Source organism: Ovis canadensis, chromosome 18 (assembly GCF_042477335.2).
Source record: "Ovis canadensis isolate MfBH-ARS-UI-01 breed Bighorn chromosome 18, ARS-UI_OviCan_v2, whole genome shotgun sequence".
Classification (NCBI taxonomy): domain Eukaryota; kingdom Metazoa; phylum Chordata; class Mammalia; order Artiodactyla; family Bovidae; genus Ovis; species Ovis canadensis.
The window spans coordinates 82,169,645-82,190,335 of NC_091262.1; the positions used below are offsets into that span (position 1 = coordinate 82,169,645).

Consider the following 20,691-nt stretch of genomic DNA (forward strand, 5'->3'; position numbering starts at 1 on the left):
ACCCCTCCCAGGGGGCTGGTCTCGGGCAGGTCGCCTCTGGCCTCTGGTGCTCTGTGCCTTGGTTTCCTTGTTCGTCAGGTGGCGCTTCCTGGGAGGCATCGCGCGCTGACGGCGGGAGGACCTCAGCCGCGGCCGGTGGATGTCCCCAGGCGGTCCTGGGCCGGTGCCGGCGGCAGGGGGTGGGTGGCATGGACGGGAGGCAGGGGCAGGCGGGCCTCGGGGCAGCTGGCCCTGCAGCTGGGGACACAGGGCGGAACTGGCCCGAGGGAGCACCCCTGGGCCACTGGGGAGGTTGGGGTGAGCTGCAGAGGGTGTCCTGGGGGGGAGTCCTGTCACCTGGGGGCCCTCGGCACATCGCCTCACTGGTGGTGCCCTTGGGTGCCAAGCGCCCCCTGGGGTTGGGGGTCCCAGGGTATGATGGTGGCTGTGAGTCATGATGGCTGGCCCCGCAGGTCACTGTCCCATCAGCAGCCCCTGCGGGTGTGATAAGCTCGTCCCTGTATCATAGGAGCCGGCGTCTTATCAGCGTGGCCTGGGGCTGTGGGGCTGACTGAGAAGTGGGGGGCGCAGTGAGGGCGCTGGGCCGGTGGGCATACGTGCAGGCCCACAGCCCCAGGTGGGTACCAGGCGCCGGGCTGGGCCTTCTGCTGTGGGGTAGGTAGGGCCTGCCTCGTGGGCCCAGGAGCCCCGTGGAGGGGACAGAGGGCCGATCTGGACGCCTGGGGGTCCCGGCCCTGGTGGTCTCTGCAGTCTCTGCCCCGGCCTTTGGGGCAGCGGTCATGCCCTGCCAGGCCGCGCTTGCTGGAGGATTGCCAGCCTGAGGGCCCCTGGGGAGGAAGGCCAGTCCTGGGAGTCCAAAGCTGCCCTGGCTCCTTAGCGACCCAGGGCCTGTGGGATGGGGCGCTCCTTTTGTCTCCAGGGAGCGAGGCTGCCTCCGCTGACCTTGGGAAGTTACCATAGAAACAAACGTGGGGGCTGGGGCTGGGGGCACTGCCGGCTGTCCTTACTGCCAGCCTGTGGGACACCCTTGCTCACAGCAGCTTCCTGAGGGTCGTGGGCCCAGTCTGGGCGTGGGTGTTGCAGCTGGGAACACCGCCCCGGGCTCACACCTGATTTGGTCCCGAGGCCCTCTGCCTGTTGGGGCTGTGGGTGCTTCATCGTTGGCCTGAGAGGGGTGGTCTCAGTTTTACGTGCCCCTCTTTGTTTTGTGTCGGGGAGGTGCTTGTCCGGAGTCCCCCGGAGGTGAGGAGCTCCTGGACCCCCGGGCAGGGGGTGCCTCAGGAACGAACCAAAGGCACGTTCTGTGACCCATCACTGGGCCCCTGGGGGACAAAGCTGACCCCCAACCTGTACCCTGCCCCTTGGAAGTTTCCGGTTGGTCGGGGGCAGGGTGGCAGTGTGCAGTCTCTGAAGGAGCCACGCAGTGTCGCCCACGCACTGAGGGCACAGAGGCGGGCTTGGAGGGTTGAGTAGGAGCCTGGTGTCTGCCCAGTGGAGGCAGAATAGGGTGGGCTCAGGGGTCAGGGGTCCCTGAGCACCCCGTGGGGGCCGGCACACTAGCCTCGGGCTTTCCTGGGTCTTCCCGAGAGCCGCTTACCCGCCGTGGGTGAGCCACGGTGGAGGGTGATTCTGGGGGCGGCTTGGGGACGAGGCCTGTGGGACACGGGGCACGGATGAGGCCTGGCACCCTGCACGCCCCGCTGGGCCCGGGTGGGCAGCTTGGTCATGACTTGGGCACCGCAGCTGCAGTGGCGACCGAGGGCCCCGCGTGCCAGCACCCCCAGGGCCCCGCATGCCAGCACCCCCAGGGCCCCGCATGCCAGCACCCCCAGGGCCCCGCATGCCAGCACCCCCAGGGCCCCGCATGCCAGCACCCCCAGGGCCCCGCATGCCAGCACCCCCAGGGCCCCGCATGCCAGCACCCCCAGGGCCCCGCATGCCAGCACCCCCAGGGCCCCGCATGCCAGCACCCCCAGGGCCCCGCATGCCAGCACCCCCAGGGCCCCGCATGCCAGCACCCCCAGGGCCCCGCATGCCAGCACCCCCAGGGCCCCGCATGCCAGCACCCCCAGGGCCCCGCATGCCAGCACCCCCAGGGCCCCGCACAGGCCGCCTCTGTGATTACATTTCCCTGGGGGCTCTGGTGACCTTGACTCCCCTTTAGAGCCCCCACAATGCTGTGTAATGTCCTTCCTGTCTCTGCAGTCTCCCCTCCCCCACACCCTCCTCTGGGCCTTTCTGGGGTGGGATGCCAGGGGGGTCTCCTCCCAGACCCCTGAAGCTAGAGGTGGGATACAGTGGGGTCACCCCCTGGACCCCTGAAGCTCAACGGCACGGGAAGGACGGCTCTGAGCCCCCTCAGCCGGGGCAGTGGTGGGCTCCCTCCAAGCGGCGCTCCCAGGCACCCCCCACCCCCTCCACTGCAGCCTTAGGGGCGCCCCTCCCCCATGTCTGCCCGGACGGCCAGGCCACAGGACGTCAGGTTGGTAGCCGGCAGGGGCCCGGGGTGGGATGGGTGCTGCCGAGAGGCCCCCGGCCAGCAGGGCTCCGAGGAGAGGTGTCCCTCGCCCGCAGGGCTGGCGAGGAGCCTGGGAGCCTTGGGGTGAAGGCCCCGGGTGACAGGAGAGTCAGGCAGGCGGGGCAAGGGTCAGGGCTGCTGGGGCCATGGGCCTCGGCCTCGGGGGCTCCAGCGCTCCCTTAGCCGCCCTGCACTGGCGGACCTGGATGGGCCGCTCCCGGGGGTGGAAGCGGGCCAGGCGTGCGGGGCGCGGCCCGGTCCTCCCGCCTCCTGGCGGCCCAGGTCGGAAGCTGGTAACTGAGCCCCACTCACATCCAAACGGGCCCTGTGTCTCCTCGGGGTGAGCAAAGGCCTCACTGTCAAGGCCAACTGCCTGTGAAATTACCTTCTTGTTTGGAAGAGGCAATTTTTCTTTGTGAAAAGGCAAATATTTTCCTTTCTGTTCACATGAATCAGCGAGCAGGGCCTGCGAGCCTTGGAAAGGGCTCTGGGATTCAGTGAGAGGGCTGGGGGCTCAGGGCGATGCTTGGAGGGGTGGGACCCTCCCTCCCCCTCCCCCTCCCCCCTCCCTCCCTCACCCCTCCCCCCTCCCTCCCTCACCCGTTCTCTCACCCCTGCCCTCATGGCCCCATCCTCAGCTTCCCCTGGGTCCTAGGCCTGGGCCAACACCTGCCCTGCAGAGCCACCTCGGGGTGGGGCACAGCCATGTAAGCTCAGGGCAGAGCGTGTAGCAGGAGGCACAGGGTTCGGGGAAGCCAAGTGTGGGGGCATCAAGGCAGGCTTCCTGGGGGAGGTGTCCTCTGAGGATGAGAACTGTGGGTGCAGGAAGTCTTCCCTTCACAACTGGACCTCGGGGAGGTACCCACACGGCCACCGTGGGTCCCGCCTTGAGCCCCCCTTGCCCACCGCTCCCCAGCAGGGCAGTGGGTGTTTGTGGTCCTGAGTGTGGCATTATCCTCCCCCATCCCCCCTGCCCAGAAACCAGGTCTGTATCCCTAGCAGGCTGGCCCCTGCAGAGATGCCCCCCCACCCACCCTGGGTCTCGTGAGCTGAGACACAGTCCCCAGTGGCTGACAGGCTTGTCCCGGGTGTGAAGGGCCCTAGATTTCATCAAAGGGGAGCGTGCTGTCCTGGGGCGCTCTGAGTCACCCCCGGTGAGCTGAGGCTGTAGGAGCGGAGACCTGGAGGGCCGGCAGGCTGGGGCGCAGCCTCTTGGCTCCCTGCCCTGCGGGGGCTGACCCAGGGCAGGCAGGGAGGAGGGGGCACCTGAGTTCGGTCGGACCACAAGGCAGAGACGCTGGCCAGGGACGTTCCAGCCTCCTGGGACTGGTGGGGCCATAGACGGCTGAGGGCCCAGTGTCTGTCCAGTGGTGAGACCTGGGCATGTCCAGTGGGGAAGGACACCTCCCGGGGCACTGCCAGAGCCGTGGAGGTGTCGGGGCAGGGCTGAGTGAGGCCCGTGCCGGAACCTGGGCTCCCGAGAGGGTCACCAAGGGGGCAGGTGCCCCGGCAGGCCGAGCCCTGCCCGCTGCTCATGAGCTCCACTGCCAGATGGCGTCCGGCCTCCCCCAGCACCTCACCCGTCCTCCTGGTCTCCACGAGCCCTCGAACCTCTGGGGTGCGGGTTCTGGACGTCCCTCTGGCCTTGGAGGAGGGGGCCCGGCTTGTTCTTGGAGGAGCAGAGAGCTAGCTGTGGCGGGGCAGGGGACTCGCCTTGGTCGTGGCCATCTGCTGATCTATCTGGCCACCCTGATAGATGACCAGACCCATCTGTGTCCCCGTGTCCTGTCCAGGCAGGCTGGGGGCCAGCCCACCTGCCCTGATTGTGCCCGGGCAGGGCCTGGGGCAGGGATGCCCGCTGCACTGCACGCCTCTGGGTCAGGGGGTCGCATCTTCCCGTCGGGGCAGTGGGTGGGGAGCTGTGGCCTCACTCAGGGTGGCGGGGTCCAGGGCAGCAGGCTGGGCTGGGGAGGGGGTGGGGCGGGAGGAGCCCCGAGGGCTGAGCGGGACGGGCTCCCTGCCCGGTGCCTCCGGCCCCCACCCGGCTCAGTCCAGCCGCCTCCCCGGACGGTTGTGCTGCAGTTCCGTGCAGCCCCGTCCTGCCTTCTGAGTCCTCTGGCTTCTCGCCTTGAGCCTGCGGACGCCCTGAGCCTGTGGACACTCAGCCTCCATCCTGTCCTGGGTGTGATGCGTGTGTGGGGCGGGGGCGGTGGGAGGGGGATGCAGGACTCCGCTGTCGAGGAGGCTTCAGGTTTAGGACACACGGGCTCTAGTGGAAACCGGGGCTACGTCTGCTCGTGCCTGGAGAAGCCTCGGCCCTCCCTGGCTGAGGATGCTGGCCCGCTCACACACCCTGGGCCCTCCCTGCCCCGAGCGCACCGGCCGCCCCACCACGCTATTAAGGAGCCGCCACGCACCGTAGATTACTTTTATTTTCCTGGATGACACAGCACTAGGAGGAAAGCCGTCCCTGGGGTCTCTTAAAAGACAACTCCTATTAAAGATGAGAGGAATTAAGCAAAACGCTAGTAGCTCCACCGACTGGGAGGCTGACTGAGGGGCCTGCTGCCCGCGGTGTGGGGCCTCCTGTCGGGACCTTTGGAGGCTGATGGCGGGGGCACTGGGGCTGGGGCTGTGGGACGAGGAGGGTGTGTGTGGAAGGAGCAGGCCGGGGAGCCGGGCTGGGCGAGTTCTTCAGCCCTGAGCCTGGACGCGCCCTGGCCTCCCGTCCCTTTCGGTGGGAGGTGGGGGGTGCTGGGGAGGCAGGTGGGGGTGGCTGATGGAGGCAGGGGCAGTGCTGGGGAGGCGGGTGGCTGATGGAGGCCGGGGGTGCACGCTTCCTCTGTTGCCTGGTGTCACCTTGAACGCATTAGATCATCAGGGCCGCTCATGAGGGCCCCTGTGTGGGGGTCATGCCCTCCCATGTTAGAGATGGGGAGACTGAGGTACCAGGTGCGGTCACACGGCCTGTGAGTGATGGAGCCCAGTGGCTGTGTTGGGGGAGGATGATGGAAAAAAAAGGATGCGCTTGGTGCAGGGTGCAGGGTCCCGCGTCTGCCCGGGCCAGGTCACCCGGCCTGAACGGGCCGAGCTGCCAGGGGCTGCACGTGGCTGCCCGCAGCCCTGGGGGCCTCTGCGTGGCTGGTGGGAAATGAAGTGCAGGCCGAGCAGCTGCTCGCAGGGCGGGGCAGGCGTCAGGGCAGCGCTGAGCGCCCTGCCCCCTTGTTCCCCCTAGGGCCGCCCAGAAGCTCAGCCTGGCCTCCAAGCGCAAGAAACCCCCACCGCCACCGCCCCCCGCCCCGCGCCGGGCCTCCACCTACCCCACGGACTTCAGCGGGGTCCTGCAATTGTGGCCGCCCCCTGCACCCCCTTGCCTGCTCAGGGCCACCTCCAAGGCCAAGGACAACCCCAGCAGTGTTGGAAAGGTAGGCCCTACCCCGAGTCGGCGGTGACCCAGGGGTGGGATGAGGCTTGGGTGTCTGGGCACGAGCTGGGTTGGGGGAGCAGGCGGTGAGGGACCCTGCTGCCTTCTCTGGGGCTGGACTAGGGGGCTCTGTGTCCAGATGGGCTGACTGAAGCCGGGGCTGCCTGGACACTCCAGATGGTGGTGGGGAGCCTGGGGGACTGGGGATGGGGGGCGATATGGGAAATGGGTGGGGGTCCCTGGAGCACCGGCCACTCTCAGAGTTGGGTGGGGTGACCAGGGCTTCCTGGGACTGAGGGGTGGGGTCCGACTCCAGGAACCCCCGCGCCTTGTCTCTCCGGCAGGGCGGGGGCACAGCTGGGGCCCCTCGGCTCGCCAGAGTCCGGGCAAAGTCCCACCGTGTCCTGACACGACAACTGTGGGTGGTTTGCAGGGTGCTCAGCTGAGTGGGAACGCTCCCGGGTTCGGGAGCCAGGCCCGCGGCGTGAAGGCCCTTGCCCGTCACAGCTGGTCAGCTCTCAGCTCCTGTCCCTTCTACTGAGACGGTTTCCGTCCGGGCCTTGCCTGGGCTGCTCATGACTGCCCCCAGGCCTGGGTCAGGCTGTGTGAGGGCTCCATCCTCAGTGCAGGGGGCTCTGTGCCGTTGCAGGTGGGGAGCCCGAGCCGCGGAGGGCCGCGGGGGGAGGGTGGGACCCTGACCCTGAGGATGGACCCCTTCGGCCCCCTCTGAGCCTCCCACCCAGGCCCTGGGCCCAGCCTCTGCGGTCCCCAGAGGCCCACACCCCCTGGACGCACACCCCTGGGCTCAGTCCATCCTGCTGCCTACGTCGCACCCCAGGGGGCTTCTGCTCTGGGTCTGGAGAGGGGACTGGCCGTGGGGGAGGGGCTGTGAACACTCTGGGCCTGGCTCTGACCTGGGCCTGTCACTGGATCCTGGGCCCTGGGCCCATCCTGGTGGGGCTGGGCGGCTGGAGGCACAGACCTGGCTTTCTCGCTGCTGCCCTGTGTTACTTGGGATGCACAGACCTCCCCCTCCCCTGGGGGGACCAGCCCCCCCAAGTATTCCAGGGCAGGGACCCCCCACACTGGCAGACCCCCACCCCCGGAGGCAGGAAGCCCGTGGCCACTGTCCTAGCCCTCTCCCCACTCCCCTCCCCCACCAGGCCCCCCTCCCTGCCTCCCTGGATGATGTTATTTGCACGAGTATCACATAGTCAGAAATGCCTCCTGAAAAGCATTTAATATTGTCAGAGAAAAGAAGTTAGATTACGCTCGATTCTTGACATTAATGTGCCACTTAAGATAATTCATCATCGTGCGGAATTACAGAAGACGGTCCCTCCCCCCACGCCCGCCCAGGGCCCCCTCTTAGGAGTGGAAGCCCGTTTTTATGCAAAATGTATTTGTTCCCTACCTGGCAGCTACTCAGCGGGTGCTTTGCAATAGCTGAACGTTTAGGGGGAGATGTGCTTGTCTGGCGGGGAGACCCTGTCATTTCCCCTGGTAATGAAAGGCCCTCACAGACCAGGACCTGGCCTTGGGGCTGGCACGGGGGTGGGAACCCCAGCGGGGCAGCCCAGTCAGGCTTTTCCCCGCCGGGAACGCGCTCCAATCTGCAGAACCCATTTGGCTCCTGAAGTGGCCTGGAGTTCACACTGAAAAAAAATTGCCAAAAATTACTGGGAAGTGCACATTCTCGTCTGCTTGGCAGCGGCGTTTGGAAATGAAATAGTTTTGTTCGTGTCGTCAGGGAATAAAAGAATCGATTCTCGCCTAATGGAGCCCGGGTTGGAGGCGCTCAGTAGAGGAGTGTTTCTGCCCGCGTCTCCCCCGGGACCGCCTCTCCTTAGCAGAGCGGTTTGCATGTCAATTTGCCACGTGCCGAAGGGGTGTCGGTGGCGCCTCGCACGAACCACCCACGGTAAACCAATTTTGCCGGCGTTATGTATCTGTCACTTACAATTAAATCCGTGAAAAATACTGGCTCTGAGATGAGTCTGGTAATTTGATTTACACTGTGGTGGGGAAATCAGAGGTTTCAGTGGAGGCCTGTGTCCCCCTGCGGAAGCCGGGATGTAGTGCTTTCTCCTGGGGGTGGGGGGCTCACCCGGGGTGGCTCGCCCGGCAGCTCTGGGCCCCTCTCGGCCTGAGGTCTGTGTTCTCCGTGCAGGTTTTGGGGTGTCTGCAGTGCAGCTCACTCTGGGCTCTTGCATCTTAAGTTTCTGGCCCCCCCGCCCCCGCCCCCAGGCTTCTGTTCGCTTGGGGGCCTTGGGGCTTGGGGTCCAGCTCTGGAAGCTGGGCGTGAAGGCAGATGAGCAGCACGGGCGAGCTCTGCATCTGTTTAGGGTTTGGGGGACACACAGTGGCAGAGGCTGCCGGGTGGCCTGCTGGCCCCTGAGCTCAGCTGAGCCTGTTTCACTCTGTCCACTGTCCCACCCTGTCACCCCAGCCTCAGTCTCCCCACCATCTCCCCTGACCCCTGACCTCAGAATCCCTGTCTCCTCCTGGATCAACCTGCCCTCTTCCTCCCGGTCCTTGTGCCGACGGGCTTGCCTCTGGGTCCTGCCTGGTCCTGGGTGTGAGTCTGGCCTCCGGCGGCTCTGGGGTCAGAAGTACTGGAGCCCGTTTCTCCCAAGGGCAGCTCGGGCGTCGGCCGGTCCCGCTTCATGGTTTGTCCCTCCTTCATTCCCCAGGCCGGGGAGGATGTGCTCAGGGCCCTGAAGGCCTCTGGCCTGGGGCTGGGAGCTGGCCGGAAGGGCTCCCTGGAGGAGGTGAGGCTGGACAGAGACTGGGGATGGGGCGGGGCCCACGCCCTCCCTCTGCCCCGCGCCCTGTCTGCCCCGCCTTGGTGCACTGCCATCTCTCCTTGGGGCTGCGCCTTGCTGTGTGCAGAGCCTGCCGAGGTCGCGAGTCGGGGAGTGTGGGGAGGGCCTTGCTCAGGGGCAGCCTCTGTCCACCCATGGTGCGGGGGCAGGGGCTTGGGGAAGGACACGCGCTTGGGAGCACTCCTGAGGCTCTGATGGGGCCCCTGCGGGAGGGCCCAGGTCTTGCTTCTACTCCCCCCTCTCCCCTTCTCACTCCACCCTCAGATTTGCGGTTCGGGGTTTCAGGGGACCCGCTCACAGGCTATGTGAGGCAGGTGGGACAGTTGACCTCTCTGAGTGGGTTTCCTCCCTTCTCAAGCCTGCGAGGGCCTGGGGGAGAGGGGTCACTACAATGGCTGGCAAGGCCCGGGAGCTGGCAGAGCTGGGGAGGAGCCCGCGCAGGTGGCTCTGCTCTCGAAGGCCCGGGTCTCGGGGCTTGCTCCCCTGGACCCGGCTCTGCATCGGGGCCAGCGAGGGGGTGTGGGGACCCCCGAGCCGAGGGGGTGTCCTCGGGGTCCCGTCCTCGTCTTCTCTCTCTGCCCCAGGGGCAGCTGGGGTCTGCTTCCTCTCTCCGCCCTGTGGCCCCCTTCGCGGGCTCCCTGATCCGTGCTGGCGTGCTCCTCCCGCCAGGCCTCACCACCTCCCTGCCTTGCTGACCTCATGTGGGACGTGCTCCTGCCTGAGGCTGGGGCGCGGATGCCGCATTCCTCTGGTGGGGACCCCATGCCGGCCGGGCCCGCTGTCCCGACTCGCGCGAGGCTGCCCCTGCCCTGTAATTAGCACTGCTCAGAGGCCCGCTCCGCCCGCCTCCCCAGGTGAAGGTCATGCTGCGGATCTGGCCTGTGCAGGGGGCCCAGCGCTCGGCCGAGTCCACGTCCTTCCTCAAGGTGGACACTCGCAAGAAGCAGGTGACCCTCTACGACCCGGCCGCCGGGCCCCCGGGCAGCACGGGTCCCAGACGTGCCCCCACGGCTGCCGTCCCCAAGATGTTCGCCTTTGACGCGGTCTTCCCCCAGGACTCGGAGCAGGTGAGGCGGTGGGGCAGCCTTGGGCGGGGTGGGTTGGCAGCCCAGGACAATGGGAGATGGTCAGGCCTGCACCCCTTCTCGTGCAGGGCGGGCAGGAGATGATGAGAGGAGGCCCGGGTGTGGGGGCTGGGTGTGGCTGGGCAGGCCGGCTGTGTCTCCCCTTCCCTGCTGGCCTCCCCTCCCTCCCGTGTCCACCAGCTCCTGGGCTGCTTCTCAGGCCCAGTTCCCAGAGTCCGCCCTCCGAAGCTTTCCACGCAGAGCTTGTTTTCCCCGGGATGCTCCTCTGTGTGTCCTGTGCCTGCCGTGATCACGCGTGTGCTATGATGTGTGCCCGCTGTGATCACATGTGTGCTGTGGTATGTGCCTGCTGTGGTCACGCGTGCAGTGTGGTGTGTGTCCACTGTGATCACGCGTGTGGTGTGATGTGTGTGCCCACTGTGATCACGTGTGTAGTGTGGTGTGTGCTGAGACCACGCGTGGTGTGATGTGTGTGCCCACTGTGATCACGCGTGTGGTGTGGTGTGTGCTCTCTGAGACCACGTGTGGTGTGATGTGTGTGCCCACTGTGATCACGCGTGTGGTGTGGTGTGTGTGCCCACTGTGATCACGCGTGTGGTGTGGTGTGTGCTCTCTGAGATCACGCGTGGTGTGGTGTGTGTGCCCACTGTGATCACGCGTGTGGTGTGATGTGTGTGCCCACTGTGATCACGCGTGTGGTGTGGTGTGTGTGCTCTCTGAGATCACGCGTGTGGTGTGGTGTGTGCTCTCTGAGATCACGCGTGTGGTGTGGTGTGTGTGCCCACTGTGATCACGCGTGTGGTGTGGTGTGTGCTCTCTGAGATCACACGTGGTGTGGTGTGTGTGCTCTCTGAGATCACGCGTGTGGTGTGGTGTGTGCTCTCTGAGATCACGCGTGTGGTGTGGTGTGTGCTCTCTGAGATCACGCGTGTGGTGTGGTGTGTGCTCTCTGAGATCACGCGTGTGGTGTGGTGTGTGCTCTCTGAGATCACGCGTGTGGTGTGGTGTGTGCTCTCTGAGATCACGCGTGTGGTGTGGTGTGTGCTCTCTGAGATCACACGTGTGGTGTGGTGTGTGCTCTCAGATCACGCGTGTGGTGTGGTATGTGTGCCCACTGAGACCACGCGTGGTGTGATGTGTGTGCCCACTGTGATCACGCGTGTGGTGTGGTGTGTGCTCTCTGTGATCACGCGTGTGGTGTGGTGTGTGCTCTCTGAGATCACACGTGTGGTGTGGTGTGTGCTCTCAGATCACGCGTGTGGTGTGGTGTGTGTGCCCACTGAGACCACGCGTGGTGTGATGTGTGTGCCCACTGTGATCACGCGTGTGGTGTGGTGTGTGCTCTCTGTGATCACGCGTGTGGTGTGGTGTGTGCTCTCTGAGATCACGCGTGTGGTGTGGTGTGTGCTCTCTGAGATCACGCGTGTGGTGTGGTGTGTGCTCTCTGTGATCACGCGTGTGGTGTGGTGTGTGCTCTCTGAGATCACGCGTGTGGTGTGGTGTGTGCTCTCTGTGATCACGCGTGTGGTGTGGTGTGTGCCGTGTGGCCGCAGTGGCACTGTGGCTTCTGTGTGTGTGCACTGTGCCTGTCAGCTGTGTCTGCCGGCTCCTGCTGCGAGTGTATGTGTGTCTGTGTCTGGTCCGTGTGTGTTGTGCGTCCACGTGGAGACCTCTGTGTCCTTGGTCCTGGTGTCCTCCCGGCCACCTCATGGACTCACTGTCCGTGTGTGATGCACAGAAGAGGCAGGAGGCGGGGTGGCGGCCTGACTGTGCCCCTCCTGCAGGCCGAGGTCTGCTCGGGGACTGTGGCTGACGTGCTCCAGTCGGTGGTGGGAGGGGCTGACGGCTGCATTTTCTCCTTTGGCCACGCAAGCCTCGGTAAGTACCCCTGACCACCCGCTCTGCAGTCTCTGGAGGCCGTTTCTGGGGCAGGGTGCCGGGGCTGGGCCTGACTCCTGTGGGCAGTGGGAGCGGAAGCCCAGGCGACAGGCCTGGACGTCAGGCGCCCATGGAGTGGGTGAGAGAAGGCTGCTGGGCTGGGCCGGGAACGCGGCTACCCGCCCTGCTGGCTCTGAGGGCCCATCCGCCGGCCCGCAGGCAAGTCCTACACCATGATCGGGAGGGACAGCTCGCCGCAGAGCCTGGGCGTTGTGCCCTGCGCCATCTCTTGGCTCTTCAGGCTCATGGACGAGCGCAGGGAGAGGACGGGCGCCCGCTTCTCCGTCCGCGTGTCAGCCGTGGAGGTGTGCAGCCGGGGCCAGAGCCTGCGGGACCTGCTGGCCGAGGTGGCCTCCGGCAGCCTGCAGGACACGCAGTCCCCGGGCGTGTACCTGCGGGAGGACCTGGCGTGCGGGGCGCAGGTACCCTGACCGCGCCGGGGGGCGGGGCCGCGGGCTGGGGCGGAGGCGGGGCTGCGGGTTGAGGGGGCGGGGCCGCGGGTTGAGGGGGCGGGGCCGCGGGCTGGGGCGGAGGCGGGGCCGCGGGTTGAGGGGGCGGGGCCGTGGGCTGGGGCGGAGGCGGGGCCGCGGGCTGGTTACTTTGGCGCTGTGGGGACAGCTCGGCCCCGAGTCACTCTGGTGCCTACCCCCCTGTCCATCCATCCGTCCGTCCTCAGCTCCAGAACCAGAGTGAGCTGCGGGCGCCCACGGCTGAGAAGGCAGGCCTCTACCTGGACGCTGCACTGGCCGCCCGCGAGGACTCCCGGGGAGGCTCCCACGTGCTCTTTACGCTGCACGTGTACCAGTACCGCGTGGAGAAGTGCGGCAGAGGCGGAAGTAGGTGGCCGCGTGCCTGAGTCGCGGCGTCGGGCGCCTTCCGGCCCGGGCAGCCTTGGGCGTCCTGGGTCTGGGGGCCGTGGGGCTGAGCCTTCACCTCCTGCCCTGTGGTTTCAGTGTCCGGAGGCCGCAGCCGCCTGCACCTCATTGACCTGGGCAGCTGTGAAGAGGCCCCCGGGGGCCCCCCATCCCTGTCCTTGTCGGCCTTGGGCAGCGTCATCTTGGCAGTGGTCAGTGGAGCCAAGCACGTGCCCTACAGGTAAGTGCGGGCTCCTGGGTGGGCCTGGGGAACTGGCCCAGCCCACGTCAGGCGTGTCCAGTGTGTCCATGGTCCCTGACCCCTCTGTCCTTTCTTCCTCATTGTGTGACCGGCTTTGCTACCCAAGGGCTGGCAGGGAGTCCTGGTGCCCAGGGCCCGGGGGACAGAGGTGGGTGTCAGACCTGACCCAGGGGCCCCAGGCACGGCCCATGTCCAGCTAGAGGCCCTCCTTCCTCTCTCCAGCCCCATAGCAGCCCCCAAGCCCAGTAGTTCCCCAGCACCCCTCCCAGGCCCTCAGCCTCTGAGCCCCGCCTCCCGGGCCCCCAGGGAGCACAGGCTCACTGCACTGCTGCGGGAGACCCTGGCCACCGCCAGCTGCCGCACCACCATGATCGCCCACGTGTCCGACGCGCCGGCCCGCCACGCCGAGACGCTCAGCACCATGCAGCTGGCTGCCCGTGTTCACCGCCTGCGCAGGAAGAAGGTCAAGGTTGGTTTCGCCTCCTGGGCCCCTTCCTGCATGGCGGTGGTGCTGGCGCCCCTCCTGCCCAGGAGGAGGCCGGGTCCACGCCCATGGTCGCCCCCAGGAGAACCGGAGCGGCTCACGGTGGGGGCTGTGGTGGCCTGGTCTCTGTCCACCCAGCCCCGGGGAGGCGTGTGGCCAGGGCAACCTACTGGGCCCCCGTGGCCTGTACCCTCCCAGGCCTGGTCCTGCAGGGCACGCCCTGGGGCCCTCACTGGGTCCGGAAAATGGAGTTGGGGTGCCCTGGGGCCCGGGGCCCTGGGTCTGAATCCTGGGTTTGCAGCTGACGTTCTGTGTGCTGAGGGCGTATCCTCGCCTCCCTGCAACTCGGCTTGCCGCTTTCTGGGATGTTGCTGAGAAGGTCCGGTTGTGTTGGGGACCTGAGACCTTGCTCGGGGCAGGGATGAGTCTGGTGGCTGCGCGGTCACTTCTATCCCTTGAGTGTGGCGTGTGCGGCTGGGGGTGCCAGGGAGAGGGCCAGGCGGGACGCCGCTCAGGGGGGCCCTGCTCTGTCCCCAGTATGCGTCCAGCTCCTCCGGTGGGGACAGCTCCTGTGAGGAAGGCTGTGCCCGCCGCCCCCCGCACCTGCGCCCCTTCCACCCACGTGGCGCGGCCTCGGACCCCGACCGCCTGGCCGCCAGCTCGCCTGGCGACCCCGACTACTCCTCAAGCAGCGAGCAGTCCTGCGACACAGTCATCTACGTGGGGCCTGGCGGGACGGCGCTATCAGACCGCGAGCTCACGGACAGCGAGGGCCCACCTGACTTCGTGCCCATCATCCCCGCGCTGAGCCGACCCCGCCCCACCCCGGGCCCGCGGGAGGCCGACCACTTCCGCTGCAGCACCTTCGCTGAGCTGCAGGAGCGGCTGGGCTGCATTCCTGGCACTGAGGGCCCCCCTGGGGCCCAGGCCGGCCCAGCCCGAATGGGCAGGAAGTCCTCGCCACTCGAGGCCGTGGCCCCCAGGACGCCTGTGGGCGCTCCGCTGGCCGCCAGCACTCCTCGCGGCAGCCCCGGTCCAAACACCCAGCAGGGTGCCCCGGAGCCCCCCAAGGCCAGTGCTGACCAGAGAGAGGCGGGCAGCACCAGGCCTGAGCTGCCCACGCTGCCAGATAACACCACGGTGGGCGGAGGCGGGAGGCCGCTGCCCAGCCCAGCCCCACCCCTGCCTTGGCAACCGGAAGCTGGCGGGGCCTCTGAGGAGCCTGGCGGGGGCGACAGTGCAGGTGCTATACGGACGCCCCCCGTGGGCAGGAGCAGGCAGGCTGAGCACCCCTGCCCGCCTGCACGCGGCCACCGGCTGGAGCGGGGCCTGCTGACTACCACGGTAACCCTGCAGCAGCCGGTGGAGCTGAATGGGGAGGATGAGCTGGTGTTCACGCTGGTGGAGGAGCTGTCCCTGGGGGGCCTCGCTGGCCCCGGGCGCCCCTCCAGCTTGGCCAGCTTCGGCAGTGACTGCTCCCTGCAGGCCCTGGCCTCGGGTTCGAGGCCGGTGAGCATCATCAGCAGCATCAATGACGAGTTCGATGCGTACACCTCACCACCCCCTGGCGGGGCCCTGGACGGGGCGGCCTGGGCAGATGGCAGCCGGAGCTCGTCCGGCAGCTCCTGGCGCAGCGAGGTCAGCGTGTGCACCGCAGACAGCCTTGGCCCCGCATCAGCGGGTCCTCCGGACCCTGTCGGCTCTGAGGTGCCGGCAGGGCTCCCCTTGCTGGGCTCCTCCGTCCCGGATGGCGGGTCCCTGGAGGACAGCAGCCTTCAGCGCTCAGAGGGTGGCAGACTGGACAGTCTTGGGCCTGCCCGGGGTCCTTGTCCCGCGGAGGAGGCTGTGGCAGCCCCCGGCCGACCTGCCCGGGAGCAGTCTGCCGTGTCTCCCCGGGGGCCGGCCCCTGCACAGACCCTCCACTCCAGCCTGCCGCGCACACCCAGGACTACCTCCGCGGCTGGTCATGTGGGCGGCCCCCGCCTGGCTGCGGGCCCACCTGGCCCGGGAGGTCTCTTTGAGGACCCTTGGCTGCTCCGGGCTGACGACTGTGGCCCGCCACCCCTGGCTTCAGGTGGCAGGGCCCCCAGCCCAGCCCCAACACTGGCTTGTGCCCGCAGGGTGGTGGATGGCTGTGAGGTGGGCCGGGTGGCCCACAGGCCGGAAGTCGTGACCCCGATCCCACCCCTGCGGAGGGGGGCAACCACGCTGGGGGTGAGCACGCCCTCTGCGTCCTTTGGGGATGCCCCAGGGGAGGCAGCAGCCTGCCTGGGCAGCCCCAAGGCCACCCCCATCAGCAAGAAGAGCGCAGCTCCCAAGGGGGGCTTCTGTGCGAGGCCTGGAGGTGTGGCCCCCCCAGCGCCCCCCGTGCGCAAGTCTAGCCTGGAGCACAAGCCTGGCCCTGGGCCGTCCTCTCCGCAGGCTGGGAGCCCGGCTCGGCCCGGGGCTGCTGCCTTCCTTCGAGGGGACGGGGAGGCCAGGCCTGGTGGCCGGGCTGACCACCCCATCCCCAGGGTCACGTCCAGCCTGAAGGCCCGGACTGGCAAGGCGGAGACAGGGTGCCGACCTGCCACCCACGGATCTCTGGAGCGCTGCGAGGGCCTGGCCCACGGCAGCAGTAAGGCCAGGGAAGCCCCCGGCCGGCTGGCCCGCGCTGTGCCCCGGCTGGGTGTGCCGCCCACCAGTCCCACGCCCGGGCCCGCACCTGCCTGTAGGAGCAGCCCCGCCAAGGGCGTGGGGGCCCCCAAGCTCCCCAGCAGCGGGAGCAAGGGCCGCAGTGTAGCGGCCGGCGGGCCCCGTGCTCTGGGCTCTTCGGCGAAGCCGCTGGCCCCCACGGTGGGGAGGGCCCCTTGCGGCCCCGTGATGGGCCCCAGGGCAGCCCCGCGGGCGGCGCCGGGTGTTGGGGCGAAGGCCAGCCGGGGCACCATCATGGGCACCAAGCAGGCGTTCCGGGCCACCCACAGCCGCGTGCATGAGCTGGTGGCCGGGGGCGCCCGCGGCCGGGGCGGCCCCTCCTGGGGCTCGGCCGACTCGGACAGCGGCAACGACAGCGGCGTGAACGTTTCGGAGGAGCGGCCGCCTGCCAGCCCGGCGCTGCCCTCGCCGTACAGCAAGGTGACGGCGCCCCGGCGGCCGCAGCGCTACAGCAGCGGCCACGGCAGCGACAACAGCAGCGTGCTGAGCGGGGAGCTGCCGCCCGCCATGGGCCGCACTGCGCTCTTCTACCACAGCGGCGGCAGCAGCGGCTACGAGAGCGTCCTGCGGGACAGCGAGGCCACGGGCAGCACCTCCTCGGCCCCCGACTCCATGAGCGACAGTGGGGCCGCCTCCCCGGGCGCCCGCTCCCGCAGCCTCAAGTCCCCCAAGAGGAGGGCCACAGGTGGGTGTCTGGCTCGGCCGCGGGCCACCCTGGACTGCCGGGCACCCCCTTGGTGGATCCCAGGTGCAGGCAGCCCCTTTTCGTGGTCTGGGCGTGGGTTGGGAAAGAGTTTCCAGACATGAGACGGAATGAAAGAAGAATTAAGTTTATTAGAGTGGGAGACGCTGTTAGAACAGCAGGCCAGGTCAAGGGCGAGCCGACACTGAACAGGGGTCCTTACTCCGCTCTTATACCCAGGATCCAGGGAGTGGGATAGGGGTCTTGCGGGTCGTTTGCTGATTGGATGAGGTGTGAGTAGGGCAGGTACCTTCTCCCTACGGGCCAGGAGGGGAGACAGGCTATACTGCTCCATTAACAGTGACACCGTTGGGGAGGGAAGGGCGATGAGGGTCTGGTATTTTGATTCCTGCGTTCCCAGACCCTCCTGGGTTTCATCTGCCCTTCCGTCCATGGGTCACCGCACCCTCGACAGGTTCAGACGTAGGCCGAGGGGATAGGCGTGCCCCACCCTCTGCGGTTTGTAAACGTACCCCATGTGTGTTCTCTGCCCCCCTGCACTGCCCCCAGGCTGGTCCCCGTCCTGTCGGAGCGAACTGGCGAGGGTGGGCCCCCCGAGGTCACCCTGACGAGGCGTGCGGGGCTGGGGGAGGACGGGGGGCTACCAAGCCCGCTGGCCGCCTGGGAGCTCCCTGTGTCCGTCCCTTGGACCCCCATCTCTGTGGACTGGCTAGGGTGGGCTGTTTCACAGGCCGAGTGTGGCTGGGGGATCTGGGCACTGGTGGACGCTTTCCAGGGCATTGTGAGTGAGGCATGCATGATCTGAACGGAGGTCGTGGGAAAGCCGGAGGCTGGTGGGGAGGTAGAGAGGGGCGTCCCGGAGGGCGTGGTGGGCCTGGCTTCGGGGTCTGTCCGGGGCAGTGGGAATAGAGACGCCTATGAGTTAGGAAGCCGTGCGGCCCTTTAGGGGTGTTCAAGGGTGACCGACAGAGGTCGAGGGTTGTGGCCTTGAGGCTGTGCCACGCGGGGAGGCGGGAGGTGCTGGGGCAGCTGGAGTCCTGTCTGTTCCGTGGGGCAGGGCTGGTCAGGGTTTCTGGGCAGCACTAGGCTGAGCGTTTCAGGATTGTGCCCCTGTGGGCTCTGCTCTTCAGAGCCGTGGTCAGGCTGGGGGTCTGGGGGTCTGGCCTCTGCACGCCCAGCGCCCGGCTGTCTGTTCTAGGTCTGCAGCGGCGACGGCTGATCCCGGCCCCCCTGCCCGACAACGCCGCCCTGGGCCGCAAGCCCAGCCTCCCGGGGCAGTGGGTGGACCTGCCCCCGCCCCTGGCCGGCGCGCTGAAGGAGCCCTTCGAGATCAAGGTGTATGAGATTGACGACGTGGAGCGGCTGCAGCGGCGCCGTCTGCCCCCCAGGGAGGGCCCGGCGGAGGTGGGGGCAGCGGGGGTGTGGCTGGGAGGGCAGGGGGGCTTCTTGGTGTGGCCGGCAGCCCGCTGACCTCACCTTCCCCTCTCGTTCACAGCCCTCCCAGAACTTGGAGAAGGTAGGACGGCCCCACTGGTCCTGAGCTCCTGGCAGGGGAGGGGGTCCTGTGGCCACCTCCTTGTGCCCTGGAATTGCGCTGGGTGGGGGGCCTTCCCACAGCCACGGCGCTCACCCTGGGCCTGGGTCCCAGGTGGGCACAGGTGGCCTTGGGGGCCCGTGGTCTGAGCCCCACGGGGCTGGGGAGCGGGGCGGTGAGGAAGGGGCAGGGCCTAACCCCTGCCCACCTCGGAGGCCCCACCGTGCGCCTGTTCAGGCCTGGAGGGTGGAGTGGGGCTTGGGTCAAGGCTGGGGTGCCAGACCCCTGGGGAGCAGGCTGCCATCCGTGCCTGAGCGCCCCACCGCCCCCACCCCCGTGCTCAGGGCCCGGTGTGCGTCAGTGCCCGGCTGCGGCTGGCCGAGCGCAGGCTGCAGCGGCTACAGGAGGTGCGGGCGAGGCGGGAGCTGCTGCGTGGGGAGCTGGCCGAGACCCAGGGCCGGCTGATGCTGGAGCCCGGCCGCTGGCTGGAGCAGTGTGAGTCTCCCAGCCCCGCCCAGCACCCCGGTCCAGCCACGTCACCCCCGCCCCAGGGCGGGGGGGAGACCTGGAGGTCGGGAGGGGGAGGGGCGACGCCCTGGCCCTGGGGACCCCGGCCTGAACGGCTCTCCGCGCCCCCCGACCCCCGCAGTTGAGGTGGACCCGGGGCTGGAGCCCGAGTCGGCCGAGTACCTGGCGGCCCTGGAGCGTGCCACCGCCGCCCTGGAGCAGTGCGTGAACCTGTGCAAGGCCCACGTCATGATGGTCACCTGCTTCGACATCAGCGCGGCCGCCCCCGCCGCCGCCCCAGGGCCCCAGGAGGTGGACGTCTGAGGCTGGGCCAAGGGCCCCCAGGGGAGGGGACATGGCGCTGGGGGCTTGAAGATGGAACGCGGGATGGAGCGAGGATGTGCTGGGGGTCGGAGGGATGAGGATGTGCAGGGTCCCTTGCGGGACGGGGCGGGGTGGGGGTCTTGGAGGTGTGGGAGCGTGAGGGACGGGAGGGGCTGGCCGAGCCCGCGGGCGGAGGAGCGATTGTGCAGGACTCCGGAGGACTGTGATGCAAGTGCCTTTAACCTTGGACTGGGTTTCTCTCCTTTCTGCGTTTGGTGCTAAGGACTCGGGCCACCGGCACACAGCGGCCCCTGGGCGGTGCCTGTGGCTGTCCGGGGGCCGATCAGATTGCGCCTTGTGTACAGCTAAGCGAGTCCGTGCTGCAGAGCGGCCCTGGGCTCACCAGGCTGTCTGCTTTAGGTTCAGGGTTACTTCATAGCCGTTTCCTCTCGACAGAGCCGGCCGTAGGGGTCTGCAGACCCCCTGTGTGTTCTCTCTGCTGATCTCGGATCGAGCCTGGAGCGGGTGGGTCTTCTGGGCGGTGGGTGGCTGACTCTCCCTCCCCGGGACCTGCTCTGTCCTGACATCACCAGGAGGGCAGCACCCAAGGGCTGAACCGAAGGCACCTGGCGCCTTCTTCCACGGCAGGAATTCTTACCAAAACCACAAGCAAAAAAACAAGACAGACCCACACACACACACACACACACACACACACACACACACACACACGTTGGGGGTGAGGGTTTTGTAAAGGTGCTGTCAGGTTCGTATTTTTGTATCATTTTGCCTACAGATGCGGTATTTGCAGTGGGAACTTGAAGACAGATGATCTATGTTTTTATGCTTTTCTATGGAAGGTGTCCCTGCGGCCGGGCTCTTTCCGGTGGGGAGGCCCCCAGGCAGGGCGCGGGTCCTTGGGAGGCCAAATGCAAACCGGGATGAGCCTGCTACCAGGAGCGGGACGTTCCCGTCACGACGGGTTCTTTTTTTCCAACCGTTGTGGATTTTCTAGGGTCATCCGAACCTTTGTACAAACATGTAGATAACAGCTTGCTACGGTTTTTATTTGTGAATAAAAGATGTGTCCCTTGTTCATGAGGCTCCTGAGTCCACCTGGCGGGCTGTCCTCTGAGGGTTTGGGGCGAGGCGGGGCAAGGAGGCTGCCGGGGGCACCTCCCACCCACAAACCCCACAGCAGGGGCCAGCCGTCGGCAAGAGGGCACTGATGGGGAGGAGGCCCTGCTGCAAGCCGGGGTGCTCCAGCCCCTACCTTCGCTCTGCGCCTGCGCCCAGCCCCTTTGTCTGCAGTCGCCCAGCCCAGCCCCCGGGCTGATGGGAAACAGCACTTTTTGTGGGTCCCTGGCCTCTTCCCAGAGGCTGTGTTAGCTGGGAGCCCTGGCAGTGGCAAGGAGGAGCCTCTCTGGGACACCCAAGCTCCTTCCTTGGCCCCCTGCCTCCGCACCCTGCCTGCCTTTCCAAAATACAGACGCCCGGACACTCCACGGGGTCAGGGTCCAGGGCCCCCTGAGCCGGCAG

At 67.5% G+C, this 20,691-nt stretch overlaps 1 protein-coding gene across 1 annotated transcript in view; it reads left to right on the top strand.

Moving 5' to 3' along the window:
* Positions 1-20,248, top strand: part of KIF26A (kinesin family member 26A) — a 39,199-nt gene extending 18,951 nt beyond the window's left edge. Inside the window, exons 5-16 of the mRNA XM_069560409.1 lie at positions 5,754-5,943; positions 9,622-9,834; positions 11,637-11,730; positions 11,950-12,212; positions 12,467-12,626; positions 12,744-12,885; positions 13,213-13,375; positions 13,928-16,769; positions 17,986-18,191; positions 18,283-18,303; positions 18,666-18,816; positions 18,971-20,248. Of these exons, the coding sequence (XP_069416510.1) occupies positions 5,754-5,943; positions 9,622-9,834; positions 11,637-11,730; positions 11,950-12,212; positions 12,467-12,626; positions 12,744-12,885; positions 13,213-13,375; positions 13,928-16,769; positions 17,986-18,191; positions 18,283-18,303; positions 18,666-18,816; positions 18,971-19,152 (4,627 nt within the window). The 3' untranslated portion in view covers positions 19,153-20,248. The remainder of the gene's footprint in view (positions 1-5,753; positions 5,944-9,621; positions 9,835-11,636; positions 11,731-11,949; positions 12,213-12,466; positions 12,627-12,743; positions 12,886-13,212; positions 13,376-13,927; positions 16,770-17,985; positions 18,192-18,282; positions 18,304-18,665; positions 18,817-18,970) is intronic.
* The last annotated feature ends 443 nt before the right edge of the window (positions 20,249-20,691 follow it).